Source organism: Bombina bombina, chromosome 4 (assembly GCF_027579735.1).
Source record: "Bombina bombina isolate aBomBom1 chromosome 4, aBomBom1.pri, whole genome shotgun sequence".
In the NCBI taxonomy this organism is placed as follows: Eukaryota; Metazoa; Chordata; class Amphibia; order Anura; family Bombinatoridae; genus Bombina; species Bombina bombina.
In genome coordinates, this window is record NC_069502.1 from 645713192 (window position 1) to 645729628 (window position 16437).

The window sequence follows — 16437 nt, forward strand, 5'->3', positions numbered from 1 at the left end:
TTGCCCAATGTGTTTCCTACAGTACATGTGGGTGCCACGTCACTTGTGAGTACCCTGTATATTCCATTATCATTATAATGAAGATAGTTGTTGACACACATAGAAGGTACCTCCTTTTATTTCACTTTTAGATTTAATTAAAGACTTATTTATAATATATTTTAACTGAACCAGCTCCTAAATGTATATCTGAATTCAGACCTCATGATATATATTTTTTAATATATTGACCTCTCTTTTCTTGATTTTTTTTTAAACTTTACATAAAAAATATAACACAAAACTAACAGGTAAAAAAATTGTTTCAGAGTAAACAAAGGTTGTTCACACGGTTAACAGTATCTTGATGCATCAGCTGTGGCTTCACATTTCAGAATCGAATAGAAAAGAGACAAGAAATACAGGAAGATATTTCAGACTCACCCAAAAACATATATGGGTATAGTCATACATTTCAGAATGTTAACAAACCTGTGAAATTCAGAATTGCTTTCCTCAGATGTATGACAATTAACGCACAGACACACACAATTAACACACAAACAGACACACACACACAAACATACACATATACACACATACACACATACACATATACACATACACACACACACACATACACGTTACAGTACTTTTGCATGTTGTCATTTGGATTTTTAATTTAAGGGATACTTTAATGAAAATATATCATCAAATTTGATGTTTTCTAATTTATTCAGCCCTGTTGTATGATACTCTTTGTTTATTTGTACTGGAAGCATAGCTAGAGAGATGTAGGGGAAATCCCAAACTGAGCACAGGTTGGATAATCTGCTGCTGAAACACATTATTAACATACTGGACACAATTCATGAATCCTTCTCTCATCCTTGCTGTTTATGTTATTCCATGAAACTGTAGTTTTGCGGTGACGGCATATTACAAAATAGCATGGATGTCACCATAAATACAGGTGAAACTCGAAAAATTAGAATATTGTGCAAAAGTTCATTTATTTAACTAATTCAACTTAAAAGGTGAAACTAATATATGAGATTGACTCATTACATGCAAAGCAAGATCGTTCAAGCCGTGATTTGTCATAATTGTGATGATTATGGCTTACAGCTCATGAAAACCCCAAATCCACAATCTCAGAAAATATTACATGCAATCAATAAAACAAGGATTGTACATACCTGTAAAACAATATCGGACCTCTGAAAAGTTTAAGCATGCATACTGTATGTACTCAGTACTTGGATTTGGCCCCTTTTGCAGCAATTAATGCCTCAATGTGGCGTGTCATGGAAGCTATCAGCCTGTTGCACTGCTGAGGTGTTATGGAAGACCAGGATGCTTCTATAGTGGCCTTCAGCTTTTCTGCATTATTCAGTCTCATGTCTCTCATCTTTCTCTTGGCAATGCCCCATAGATTCTCTATGAGGTTCAGGTCAGGTGAGTTTGCTGGCCAATCAAGCACAGTAATCCCACGGTCATTGAACCAGGTTTTGGTGCTTTTGGCAGTGTGGGCAGGTGCTAAGTCCTGCTGGAAAATGAAGTCAGCATCCCCATAGAGCATAGGAAGCATGAAGTGCTCCAAAATCTCCTGGTAGACGGCTGCATTGACCCTGGACTTAATGAAGCACAGTGGACCAACACCAGCAGATGACATGGCTTCCCAAATCAACACAGACTGTGGAAACTTCACACTGGACTTCAAGCATCTTGCAGTGAGTGCCTCTCCATTCTTCCTCCATACTCTGGGTCTTTGGTTTCCAAATGAGATGCAAAATTTGCTCTTATCAGAAAAGAGGACTTTGGACCACTGAGCAACAGACCAGGTCTGTTTTCTTTAGCCCAGGTAAGACACTTCTGACGTTGTTTGTTGTTCAGGAGTGGTTTGACAAGAGGAAAACGACATTTGAAGCCCATGTCCAGGATCCGTCTGTGTTTGATGGCTCTTGTGAAAGTCCCCAACACTTTTGAATGGCCTTTTTCTGACAATCCTCTCCAGGCTGCGGTCATACTTGCTGCTTGTGCACCTTTTTCTTCCACACTTTCCCTTCCATATAACTTTCTATTAATGTGCTTTGATACAGCACTTTGGGAACCTCCAACTTCTTTTGCAATTACCTTTTGAGGTTTTCCCTCCTTATGGAGGGTGTCAGTGAAGGTTTTCTGCACAACTGTCAGGTCAGCAGTCTTTCCCATGATTGTGATTCCTACTGAATCAGACTGAGAGACCATTTAAAGGCTCAGAAACCCTTTGCAGGTGTTATGGCTTAATTAGCTGATTAGAGTGGGACACTTTGAGCCTAGAATATTGGACCTTTTCACAATATTCTAATTTTCTGAGATTGTGAATTTGGGGTTTTCATGAGCTGTAAGCCACAATCATCACTATTATGACAAATCACGGCTTGAACTATCTTGCTTTGCATATAAGGAGTCTATTTCATATATTAGTTTCACCTTTTAAGTTGCATTAGTGAAATAAATGAACTTTTGCACGATATTCTAATTTTTCGAGTTTCACCTGTACATAAATATTGCAGTGATGTTGGGCTCAGGCTTGCAAATTGCTATTGATGCCTTAAAGGGACACTAAACCCAAAAAAAATTCTTTCAGAATTCAGATAGAGAATACAATTTTAAACAACATTCCAATTTACTTATATTATCTAATTTGCTTCATTCTTTAGATATCCTTTGTTGAAGAAATAGCATTGCACATGGGTGAGCCAATCAGACAAGGCATCTTTGTGCAGCCACCAATCAGCAGCTACTGATGCTTTTCAGCAAAGTATATCAAGAGAATGAAGCAAATTAGACAGTAGAAGTAAATTAGAAAGTTGTTTAAAATGGCATGCTATTTCTAAATCATGAAAAAAAAATGGGTTTAATGTCCCTTTAAGTATAGAAGCAGAACAGGTTGCAAGATGCTGGCTAATGTTATTGCAGCCACTATAGTCAGTGGCCCCATTTATCAAGCTGCAAAAGCAGCCAACTCTGATCGTTATATGCACTCCTAAAACACAACCTACATTACAGGAAAACACATACAGTATGTATATCTATATGTCATATATACACTAAAGTGGATTAGTGTGCTAAAAACAACAACACGTTTTTGTTTGTTTTTATGCTTGTAAAGTACACATGTGTGTGAGTTGTCCTTTTCAGTTAGTGAGCTTCTATCTACAGTTTAGGGGGCCGATTTATCAAAGCGTCAATTGACCCCAATGCATCTGTTTCCGCGCGAGCCTTCAGGCTCGCCGGAAACAGGAATTAAAAAGCAGCGGTCTTAAGACCGCTGCTCCTTAACTCGTCCGCCACCTCTGAGGTGGTGGACAGCAATCAACCCAATTGGATACGATCAGGTTGATTGACACTCCGTGCTAGCGACCGATTGCACAAGCATTTCACAAGAAATTCTTGTGCAATGATAAATGCCGACAGTGTATGCTAAATCATAACAAAATGGTATCACCATAAACTTTTTATGCAAAAATAATGTGCATAAATAGTGCTCTTTTATTTATTTTTAAATTGCCCTCCTGTTTGTGTCAGCTGTTCCCCATTTGGCCATTTAGACTGTGCCACCTGTCTTGTAAATGCCATTGACTAAAGGTGTTGTACATCGCAAAAAGTAACTTGTGGGCAGGGCCCTCTGTCCTTTTCATGTTTAGTATAAGTATGTTTATTAAAATATTAATCTGTAATCAAATCATTAATGGTTTAATGCAGAATATGTTGTTGTTTTATAAATAACCGTAGTTAAAAAGAATGATCTTCCTGGAGTCATTCTGAAGTAATCAAAGACTCCAGACTAGTCATCAGAAGCCATCCTGAAGTATGCCCACAGGTCAAAATATTGAAATGAGAGGATTTTAGAGTAATTGACTGGCTGTTCATGCTTATGAAGTAATCAGTAAGGTAATCTGCTAATCGTTCTGATGTCATCACCTAGAATTTTTTACTGTAGCTGATGACTTTACAAGCCTGATGATGTCTGATTATGTGCAAATGACTTCTAAAGTAGTTTGATGATCATTAAATGCCTCCAGGATGGTCTCTAAAGTAATCCTGTTTTTCTTGGGAAATTCTGATGATAATGAATCATATAATATTTTATTTTAATACTCCTACCTTACAGTGACATTGTCCTGTTTCATCTGTGCAAGAACATTTTTCCGTCTCCTGGTCACAGCTCTGCGGCTCACTTCCTGCCAACATGCAGTTGCAGTTAATGCATTTAGGAAAATCCCGATATCCCAACCTGCATGTATTACATTTATCTCCAGTGAAGTTTGGGCGACAGAAGCAACAGCCGGTATCAGGGTTACATTGCATACTGAGCGATCCTAATCCACCACAGTCACATGCCTAGAAACAGCAGATTAAAAAAAAAATTGTAGAGTCAAGGAAGCACTAATGTTTATAATAAAAATGTAGCACATACAAAAATGATTATTATAACCTTTTTTGGCTTTAAAAATCCTAGCATTCTGTTTGAACTTGCGTTTTTGACAAGTAAATGCAAGACAACTTATGATACAATTTTAATTGCCAATATGGGGCCAATACCACAAACAAAAGTGGCTTATGTAGTTTGTAATGGGCCTGGAAGGGTAGTCTTGAACCTTAGGACTTTGTTACTAAGCCTGATAATGTTTTAGAGTATATCTGTTTAAGACTGGCAAACATACACTAGGAAACCAGTTTAAGGTGGGTATAAGAAAAATGTGGTGTACACGTCAAGACTCATTTGCCCCCTAGAACACATAATCTTTAAATTCACTTTGTTAAAAAAAAATCCTTTGCATTGTATTCTCACTCTAGATATCAGCAGTTACTTATTAAATATTGTACTATGAGGTAAGGGAAAGTCTTTTTTGTTTAACTTAAAGGTTTAATGTCCTTAGTGAAACTAGTATTGCATAAAATGCTCTTTCCTTTATTTATAGTCTCAAATTGCACAGTAATATCAATAATATGACTGTATTCTGTATCTGGACCTCATAATATATATATCTGTTTTCATTACAAAGCTGTATATTTGCAAGGAAGTGTGGTCTCGCCACTTCAGTCTTTTACTATGTTCAGAGGGACCACAGACGCCTGTATAGAAATAAGGGCTATGTAGAGAGCTCATTTAGCACAACCTAGGGGTAGGTAATTATGCATAATATTTAAATTTACTTTCAACTAACTTTATCAATATGGTTATCATCTAGTTCTGTGGTTCTACCACGGAACTTCAGTAGATGAAAACCATATTGATAAAGTTAGTTGAAAGTAAATTTAAATATTATGAGGAATTATTATTCTTTTGGGGTGAATTTTAAATCATGTCAAGAATGTCTTGGGGTGGATTCTGAGTTAATTTGAGCTATGATGTCATTTTATATCCTTCTGCAGAAATAATGTAAGAAAACCAGCATCTGTAGAAGTTTTGCATACATAACTATCATAAGCTTTTAGAAGAATGTAATGCAGAAGAGTGCTAACAAAATGCACATACAGGTTCTTTAGATTACCTTTTATTTTAATTTACAGTTTCCATTTCTAAGGTGTTTTATTCTTGCCCTTATGAATACACAGTAATGAAAAGCAGAATAATAAAGCTGATTTACAATTGCAAGTATTATAACCAATTCAGCCTGTGCACTGAGAAGCTGGGACCATTCCCAAACAGCAGGTTACTTGTTCCGCTCTCATATTGCTGCCAGACAAATTTTGTGGGATATGTAGTGCTTCCAGCTTGGCTTGCAGATGAAAAGAAGCTTTGACAATTAAATGAAAACCTCTTGTTGCTGATTGTTCCTAGATCTTCTACTGTAATCATTTAAGCATTTTATATGCCTAAAGGAGATATTCAAGGTCAGTTTTACAATCTGTTTGATGTGGGTGCTACGAGTTGTAAGAAAATAGGAATTATATGTATTCAGGCCATGATAAAAATAATGAATGTGAGCACTAAAATATAAAAAGCTCTATATTATTTAGCAAATCTGTAAATTAGATACAATTTATTAACTTAGCAAAACTGGATGCCATAAGGGTTGCTTTATATAAGAAATATAAACAACCATTTTATTTAACCTCAAGTTTTCAGGGTTAGTATTAAATATATTCTTATTATGGTTGACATCATGATCTTCAATATATACTGTGTGAGTGTATGTATATATATATATATATATATATATATATATATATATATATATATATATATATATCCTCCTTACAATCTTATATAAATTAAGCCAGCTGGAATTATATCTAGCAGAGCAGTGCAAATATTCATTCTCAACCATGTAAATTTAAAAAAATATATATAAAAAGAGTTTTATTTTCATTCTTATAATTTTTTTGTTTGTTTACACTTTAATTAAAGGGGCAGTATACCCCAATTTTCATTTAACTGCATGTAATAGACACTACTATAAAGAATAATATGCACAGATACTGGTATAAAAATCCAGTATAAATCTGTTTAAAAACGTACTTAGAAGTAACCAGTTTAGCTCTGTTGAAAAGGTTAGCTGGATCACCCACTGAAAGTGGTTGTATACCAAAAAAGAGAAGACACTCCCCCCTTCCTCTGCATATGAAAAGACCCTTTACACAATCAGGAGCAAGCTGGAGTAGGTATACATCAGTATACTTCTAAAACTTTGGGCTTGGTTAGGAGTCTGAAAATCAGTTTTATGTTATTTAAAAATAAACAAAACTATAATTTTTTTGTAAAAAAAAAAAGCCTATATAGGCTGTATAAATGGGTCATCTACAAAACATTTGTGCAAGGAAAAATCTCTTGTATAATGTCCCTTTAAAATAAGCTTTTTTTTTCTCTCTTTCAACATAAAAAGTTGATATTTCAAATCTCTACCAAATATAGAGGTCGATTGAATCAAATGATTTTTTACATAATTCCAGTAGATTTTAGTGGTGATTTTCTACAGAAAATCAGTAGATACATTGGGGACAATTTATTATAGTGTGGACGGACATGATACAATGTAGCGTATCATGTCCGCCACACATCGATAAATGCTGACAGCAATGCCGCCCCCTGCAGATTCACGTAGCAGGGGGTGACAATCAGCCCGATCGTATAGGATCGGGCGGATTGATGTCCGCAGCCTCAGAAGCAGCGGACGAGTTAAGGAGCAGCGGCCTTTAGAGTGCTGCTTCATAACTACTGTTGGGGAGAGCTTGAAGGCTCGCATGGAAACAGGGGCATCAAGCTCCATTCGGGTCTTGATAATTCAGCCCCATTTTTTCTAATGGTTTGTGGTCAATCTCATTTTTACTACATGGAATATATTTAATTTCATTGAAAAAAAATTCTTTTTAGCTATGTATTACATATTTTGGAAATAGATAGAAATGTGCCAGGAATGAAATCAACTTTAAATAAAAACTGTAGGTATGTTCAACAGTTCCTGTAATCTCAACATATAATGAAGGAGCTGTTGAGAGATGTTACGGAAACCAGGTTTAAAAGTCACAATCATGGAGGAAGTAAAGTGTAATATAATAAAAGCATTATTTCACCAGCAATGATTGGCAAAATATTTGGTACAGTTGGTTATAGTGCTGAGACTATCAAAACTAAATAACTTTATTTAGTAAACATACTCTGTAATTTAATCTAAAGATAATGTATACATTTCTGATAATCCTGTGATATGACTGTATTTCTTATCTATATTGTTATCAATGCATTTAACACTCAACAGCACCGGAAGCTTTAATAATCATCTCAATGACCATTCTTCCATGGCGCAATAACCTCTTTGTTTGTTTTTTAATTCATAAAACATTAATTAATTAGAAAAATGGGTTTCTGAACAGTATAATAACTTTGCACTTCAGATAATTATCAGTGAAGCACCTCAAAACCATAATGCAATACTTTGTAAAACAGTTTTCACATCATTTCTCCTGCAAGATTTCTAAAAATACTTAAACTTCTTGAAAACATATTGTAGTTTTCTTTTGGTTTTTTTTAAACTTCTGATCACACAAATCCTCAGATACAAAAATGAAATGATTTTCTAGCAGTATCAAATGTGCCACTGTTGATAAATATTGCTTCTAAGACATGTTAAAGGGACACTGAACCCAATTTTTTTCTTTCGTGATTCAGATAGAGCATGACATTTTAAGCCACTTTCTAATTTTCTCCTATTATCAAATTTTCATAATTCTCTTGGTATCTTTATATGAAATGCAAGAATGTAAGCTTAAATGCCAGCCCATTTTGGTGAACAACCTAGGTTGTCCTTGCTGATTGGTGGATAAATTCATCCACCAATCAAAAACTGCTGTCCAGAGTTCTGAACCAAGAAAAAAGCTTAGATGTCTTTTTTTCCAAATAAAGATATAAAGAGAATGAAGAAACATTGATAATAGGAGTAAATTAGAAAGTTGCTTAAAATTGCACGCTCTATCTGAATCACAAAAGAAAAAAATTGGGTTCAGTGTCCATTTAAACTAATAGAATATCAGCAATGTTTATCAGCAAAGTTTAAAAGGAAGGGAATATCAAGAGCATTATATGCATATTTTTTTTCCTGAGAGGCCTAGTGGAATCAATGTTCCCGATCTTCTTTGCTATGGCCAATTTAGAAACACAAAATTTTTATTTTTTTAAAATAAATTCTAATTTATTTCTATTATCAAATTAGCTTCTTTCTCGTGGTATTCTTTGTTGAAGAGATATCTAGATAGGTATTGTGCACATATCTAATGCACTTCATGGCAAGACAAAGTGCTCTAGCAAATGTATAACATTCTTGCAAAACTGTTGCCATATAGTGATTCGGACATGAGCAACAAGAGGTACAAAGAGAGCAACGAAAATTTGAGAATAGAAGTAAATGGAAAGTCGTTAAAACGGACATTCTTTATCTGAATCATAAAATAAATTTTTCATGATTCATGTCCCTTTAATTACCTGAGCCACAACTGGGCTGCAGCTAAGTATGGCTCTGCAGACTCTCTAGAAGGAGGTGGAACAAGTACAAATTTCAGCTGTATTTTAGAGCAAATATTGTTTTATTTTCCTTAATTAAACATTTTAATGGTAGATTAAATTTTAAAGGGACACTGAACCCAAATGTTTTCTTTTGTGATCCAGATAGAGCAAGCAATTTTAAGCAACTTTCTAATTTACTTCTATTATTAATTTTTCTTCATTCTCTTGGTATCTTTATTTGAAATGCAAGAATGTAAGTTTAGATGCCGGACCATTTTTGGTGAACAACCTGAGTTGTTCTTGCTGATTGGTGGATAAATTCATCCACCAATAAAAAAGTGCTGTCCAGAGTACTGAACCAAAAAAAAAAAAGCTTAGATGCCTTAGTTTTCAAATAAAGATAGCAAGAGAACGAAGAAAAATTGATAATAGGAGTAAATTAGAAAGTTGCTTAAAATTGCATGCTCTATCTGAATCACGAAAGAACAAATTTGGGTTCAGTGTCCCTTTAAGTTTAATGTCTTAAAAAACATTACCAGTTAAATGGATACTAAACCCACATTTTTTTCTTTAAGGATTCAGATAGAGCATGCAATTGTAAGCAACTTTCTAAATTACTCCTATTATCAATTTTTCTTTGTTCTCTTTCCATCTTTATTTAAAAAGCAGGAATGCAATATTTAGGAGCCAGACCATTTTTGGTTCAGAACCTGGGTTACCCTTGCTTATTGGTTTGTTAAATGTAGCTACCAATAAGCAATCGCTATCCAAGGTGCTGAACCTAAAATGGGTAGACTCCTAAGCTTTATATTCCTGCTTTTTAAATAAAGATAGCAAAGGAACAAAGATAAATTGATAATAGGAGTAAATTAGAAAGTTGCTTAAAACTGCAAACTCTATCTGAATCATGAAAGAAAAAAAATTGGGTTTATTATCCCCTTATCTTATGCAAACTTAATTTAAAACAAATTACAGTCCAATGAGGGTTTAAAAAAAACAAGCCTGACCAAGACTGCAATAAGACAATATTTTAAATATTAAGATGAATGCATTTAAAAAAAAAAATGAAACTATCAAATGTGGAGTATGGCTGTAATGGCTCTTTGCAAAGTAGAGAAGCAAGTGAGATTTTAATTGGTATAGTAAGATTTTTTTTTCTCAGGGCTTTACTGGCTCTTTCTTTGATCTTTTGATAAAGAAAAAATATGTAAGCTAATACTGAAAATCATAGAAACAGAAAATGTTATAATGAATTTGCCAATGAGCTCCAGAAGGCAGAAATAATTTAACATTTTATTGTAACTGTACATTATATTACAAACTACTGTGATCTTAATAGGCTGTTATGTAACCTTGTCATCTGCTATATATTTAAATGCACTCTTTTAAAAATGTAAGTGACAGTTTCAAAGCACAGTTGTGTATATTATGCTTTTGTACACATAGACTAATTTAAGTGACCTTTAAGCTTTTGAAATGCTAATTTATGAGTCCATTTTAAAAATGAAGCAAGGTGTTGGAGAGCAATTGAGTTTCATTGGCATTATGTTTAATAATATGACCAAATGTACTGACATTTATACTTGGGGATAATGGTTCTTTTTTGTTACTAGCATTGTTTGTACTTCCCTCACATTCTGCAGTTCTTATGTACTGAAGTGTCAGTGCACAAAAGTTATAGGATTGAGTAAAAGGTGATATAGTAATATTAAGATTACACACTCCTAATGGGGTTTTAGGTTGGTAATTAACTGTTCAGGCACTGAAATATAGTGCAGCTCTTCATATGAAAACAATATCCATTTGAATTGCAAGTGGAAATTAAAAGTATATGGGCTAGATTACAAGTGGAGCACTAAATTATTGTGCTCATGCAAATGGGCAAATTTTGGCCGCTTGCGGGCGCGCAATAAATAACCAGCCATTACAAGTGGCTGGTTATTGCTACTGCAAGCCCGTGCCCCAAATGCCCTCAAAATAGAGGGCATTATAGATTTTTTATTAAAAAAAGTATCATTTTTTTTAAATAAAAAACAACTGCAGCAGGCAGTTATGAAGCTTTAAAGTTTGCGGGTGTGGGGTGTTAAAAATAAAATGACACTGAAAAGTGCCTTTACATTGTGGTCTATGGGAACTGTGTGTTCCCAGTAAATATATATGCATATGCTTATATACATATATATATATATATATATATATATTTACTGTATATATATATATATATATATACAGTATATATATGTACATATGTATGTGTTAATATGTGTATATAACTATATACACATATTAACACATACAAATATGTGTATATAAGCATATATATATATAGATATTTAAAACTGTTGCGCTTAGGTTCTGATGCCATCTCTGACGGCATCAGAACGAATCTCCCATTGGAACCTATGGAAGCGTGCTCTTGTGAGCACAATGCTTCCTAGCAATGCAAACACAAGCTCATATTCGCATTGCGTTTAACTTGTAATACCAGCGCACATTAGCGTGTACTGGTATTACTCACTGGAGAGCCAATATCGCTAGCGCGCAAGCGATATTTAGTGCTCCACTTGTAATCTAGCCCTATATTTTTATATATATTATTTAATAACACAAATAGTTGTACTTTTAAAATTTGAATTCAAGACTGAGTAATAATTCATAGTGCAGGCTGGAAAAAGTAAGTAAACCCTTGAATTTAGTAGCTTGTTGATCCTCCTTTAGCAGCAACATCTTACATGTAGCTGTTTATAAGACTTAAAGGGATATTCCAGCCAAAATTGGAAACCACATGGGTGCATTTCGGTATTGAACAGAAGCAATTTTGTAATATACAAAAAAAATGCTTCTAATAAAAGCTATAGCTGTTTCAAAAGTGTATTTAAGTATGCATCGTGCACTAGCATTTTAAACACAGCACTTGCTCAGAGAGCGTAAGGTGCTTGTATCATCTGGTAATGACTCAATTTGTTAATGGCTGACATGATACAAGCCCCACTGATGATCTGAGCAGCAGCAGTTTTTAAAATGTGGGTGCAGTGACAATATCTATCTATGCTTCACATGCACACGCAGAGAAAAATGTTAACACTAAAACAGCAATAACTTTTACTAGAAGCATTTTTGCCAATACAAGTATATTGCAAATATGTTTCTATTCAAAGATATAATAAATCTATGTGCATTTAAATTTTGACTGGAATGTCCCTTTAAGGATGAATTCTGGACCTTTCCTGTGTTTTGGAAGTCAGATTAGACACACTACACCAGTGATTTTTAACCTTTTTTTTGCCGTGGCACACTTTTTTACATTAAAAAATCCTGTGGCACACCACCATCCCAAAATTTTAAAAAAATCACACATTGTAGCCTAATACAGCATATATATATATACACATACACACAAGCACACATATACTGTATGTATTGTGCTGTTATGCCATGCCTCCTACAAACTACCCCTGCACTGGGAGTAAAAAACAAGCAAAGTTTAAAAAATATGTCACACTGTTGTCAGTCTGCCATGGCACACCTGAGGATCTCTCACGGCACACTAGTGTGCCACGTAACACTGGTTGAAAAACACTGCACTACACAATCACACTACACACTCTGTAATAAGCCTGCTGTTGTTCATGGATAGCAGTGGCAATTTTTAAACATTAGACTGTTTTTAGAGATAAAGAGAGGTGGATCAGTAATCACATGATGCTGTGCATCTAGGAGTCCTGCCCCTGAGGTACCTGGAGAACTAATGAAGCAATTATCTAACAATGATAACTTGCAACTAAGAATTGTCCAGCCAAGACAATGTAAATATTTATCATCCAGTATTGTAAGAAGAGTTTAACGGTAACAAGTTCTAAAAATTGTAATACATTTTTGTGTTTGTAAGAAAGTATAAATTAAACAGAGTTTTGAAATTGCAGTATAAGGTGTGTGGTTTTTTTTGCACCCTAATAGTTGCAAGTTTACTCACAGTTTAGACTGTTCTTACCATTTGGCTGTTTGTTTGTTTTTTCCTTATTCTTTAAAAGTTTTGAAAGCAGGCTGCTTTGTTTTTGTTTGTGTAACACCTCAATGACCAGTTTTAAAGGTACTAAAGTGCTGCTAGAATCATCATTCACAGGTTAAGGAAGAATAAACAGGACAGGAGTGCTCTCTGCTTCCTGTATATGGTGCGGACTGTATGCATCTGATTAGCTGTAATGCTCACCCTCATAGGAGAGGAAAAAAGCATCTCAAGGCTTAGGGAGTCCCATTAGTTTATATGATCTGTGTGTACTACAATGCTTTTAATACATAGCAGCTTTACATTATATTTACTATCCCTGTAATAATATAATTTATTTTAATAGAATAGAATACAATTATTTATTTGATAAGGTAGTTTAATTTAGGAATTTCCATGCTATTTAATATTTGATTGGGAACTCAGACTGTGGAATTAAATTGTCACTGACAATAAAATAATATATAACATTAATACACTTTTAAACTAAACAAGTGTGTCTCAAATAAAATAGCATTTGTGATTAACAATGTATTCTATAAGAGAATTATTTTAAGAGATTTATACGACATACTGCACAAAACTTTTCATACATTTGTGTAAAACTTGACAACAGTTCTAGAATGTAAAAAAAAACTTACTCTGACAGTGGTATCTACAACATTATATTCAAAGGAGACTGTTATTGAGAGAAAGTAATTGTAAATAATATTATGCAGCCTATGAGTTATGACTTTGCCTTCAGAAGTGTTCCAATAACAGCCCAGTAGAGAAATTAGTTGTAAACATACCAAAGCACAAGATGTAGCACATATATCATTATTCATTTAGCAGCTAGTGATTTTCTGAGACTGAATTTTTATTAGTGTCAGAAGAAAATGTATTTCTTGGATTCCGTTTGCATTGAGTTTACTAAGAAAAATGTAAAAGATCGGAGAAATAATTTTAAATTAATCTGTCACTAGAATCTGAGTATGTCTCTATTTAAACTTTTGTGCACAAACTCAGTGATTACATTTAATTTATCATTATGCAAACTGACAGATGGGTTGCAGACTTATTCATTAGAGCCTGCAACTGATATTTGTAAAGCAGTGGTTAAAACCGCTGCTTCCTAAACCCTCTTTGCCAACTCTAAAATTAAAGCTCACACTTCAACCAGGGTGATTGACAAGCCCTGCTCTTACACAATTAGTTGCATGACAGCAGAGGGCAGTATTGCACAAGCAATGTTAAAGGGACAGTCTAGTATAAATTAAACTTTCATTATTCAGATAGGACTTTTAATTTTAATCAACTTTCCAAGTTACTTTTATCATCAATTTTGCTTTTTTCTCTTGGTATTCTTAGTTTAAACTAAACATAGGTAGGCTCATATGCTAATGTCTAAGCCTTTGAGGGCTGCCTCTTATCACATGCTTTTTAAATCTCTTTTCAACACAAAGAGACAGAAAGTGCACGCAGTGGCGTCACTAGGGGGGTGCGGGCTGCACCTGGGTGACACCCTCCAGGGGGTGACACCAATAAAAAAAAAAAACTTTTTTTTTTTATTTTATTTTATTGAAATTCAAAGAAATACAATGTTGAGATGCATAGATTTTTTTTTATTAGAGGGGCTGGCATTTGTGAACATTAGTGGGACTGGGGAAGTTGTAGACACACAATTTTTTTGCCCCTTGAGCCAGTGCTGCAATTTACACAAATAGTTTTCCTGGCTGCTTTTGCTTGTTTGTACTTTGCTTCTCCCCTGCCCAATTTCTCTATGAATGTTGTAGGCGTGCCGTGGGGCTTGCAAAGTTGCGCTGCTAGCCTAAACTTGCCTGCCTATCTGTGCTCACTGCTCAGTGACATGTGGAGCAGTGGAGTCACTCACTGCTGTGCTGTCTCTCTAAACGGGAACTGGCAAATCATGAGGGGATGCCTGGCACCTGACCGCATGACTGTTTGACACTGTCTCTAAAGTGAAGGAGCCATGTATGATGCCCACCAGACCTTTACGGTTACGGTACACTAAGTGCACACTGAACAGGTAGGAGGGTGGGCGGGGGTCTGGGGGTGGGCAGAGTGCAGAGGTGATTGGCCATATGAAGTGGTAGGCATGCGGCCTGGGGCTGTGCACTAAGAGACTTGGAACAGAGTCAGAGAGTAGCATTTTCATAGTTTGCGCGCCTAAACCTTTTCTTCAGTGATTTATTTTAGAGTGCTCTGTTTATCTTTCATTTGATGCTCTGCTGAGCCAGGGAGCAGCTCTAGGCATAAGCTTTATAATTATTGCAGTGCAGTTTACATATTTTGTATGTGTGTGTCTGAGTTTTTGTGTGTGTGTGTCTCAGTGTTTTTGTGTGTGTGTTTTTGTGTGTGTGTCTGAGTGTGTTTCTGAGTGTTTGTGTGTGCATCTGAGTATGTTTTTACGTGTGTCTGAGTGTTTGTATGTGTGTGTGCCTGTGTTTTTGTGTGTGTCTGATTTCTGGGGGTGGGGGGGTGACACCATAACTTACCGCACCGGGTGACACCAACCCTAGTGACGCCACTGAGTACACGTGGGCCATATAGTTTACACTGTGTTCAGACACAGGGGGTTATTTAAGATTTAGCAAAAAACAATGCTAAATTTAAGACAATAGATATTAAACAGTCACAGTCATGTGATCAGGGGGCTGGAATAAGGTTCCTAGATACAAGGTAATCACAGAGGTAGAAAGTATATTAATATAACTGTGTTGGTTATGCAAAACTGGGGAATGGGTAATAAAGGGATTATCTATCTTTTAAAACAATAACAATTCTATGGTAGACTGTCCCTTTAAATCTGAGGAACAAATGCGCCCCATAGTTTGCGATGAAATGCAGACACGTTGGAGGTTTATTAACTGTTGAACAAGGTCTGCAAGACCATTAAGTGTATTTTATACTGTGATCTTTGCACAGGGGATTATTGGTATAATGTTTTAGTATATCTATACTACAATCGCGTTTGTAACGTGTCCATCGGTGTCGCCAGTTGCACACGCATCCTCAAAGAAATGTTGGCTGCGTGAGGCAGCTAAAAGAATGTTGGCTGCGCGTGCAGCCAAAATAATCCACCTGGATGCAGCATAGGCAAACAAAGCCTTAAAAAAGAAAAAAGAAAAATGCCCGCATGAAGTAACTAAAAACACATAACCGCCTGCAAGGAATAAAAAAAAACGAACCGCCCAAACAAAGTATTAAGAAAAAAAAACTAACCGCTGCACGAAGTATAAAAAAAAATAAAGCTAACCCGCCCGCACAAAGAATAAAAAAAAAAATAACCACCCACACGTAGTATTAAGAAAAAAAAAAACATAACCGCCCCTACTAAGTATTAGCAAGAAAAACTAACCCTTAAATTGCTAAACTCCTACAACAGAAACTACCTAACCCTTACACCACCAAACCTCCACAACGACAACCAAATAAATTACAATATTAACCCCTAAAC

The 16437-nt window shown here is 35.2% G+C and overlaps 1 protein-coding gene across 6 annotated transcripts in view; it reads right to left on the reverse strand.

Moving 5' to 3' along the window:
* LAMA2 (laminin subunit alpha 2) overlaps nucleotides 1–16437 on the reverse strand; it is a 1406020-nt gene that overhangs the window by 530294 nt on the left and 859289 nt on the right. For all 6 annotated transcript variants that reach the window (XM_053710700.1, XM_053710701.1, XM_053710696.1 and 3 more), the window contains one exon: nucleotides 4132–4368. In XM_053710700.1, coding sequence (XP_053566675.1) covers nucleotides 4132–4368 — 237 coding nt within the window. The remainder of the gene's footprint in view (nucleotides 1–4131; nucleotides 4369–16437) is intronic.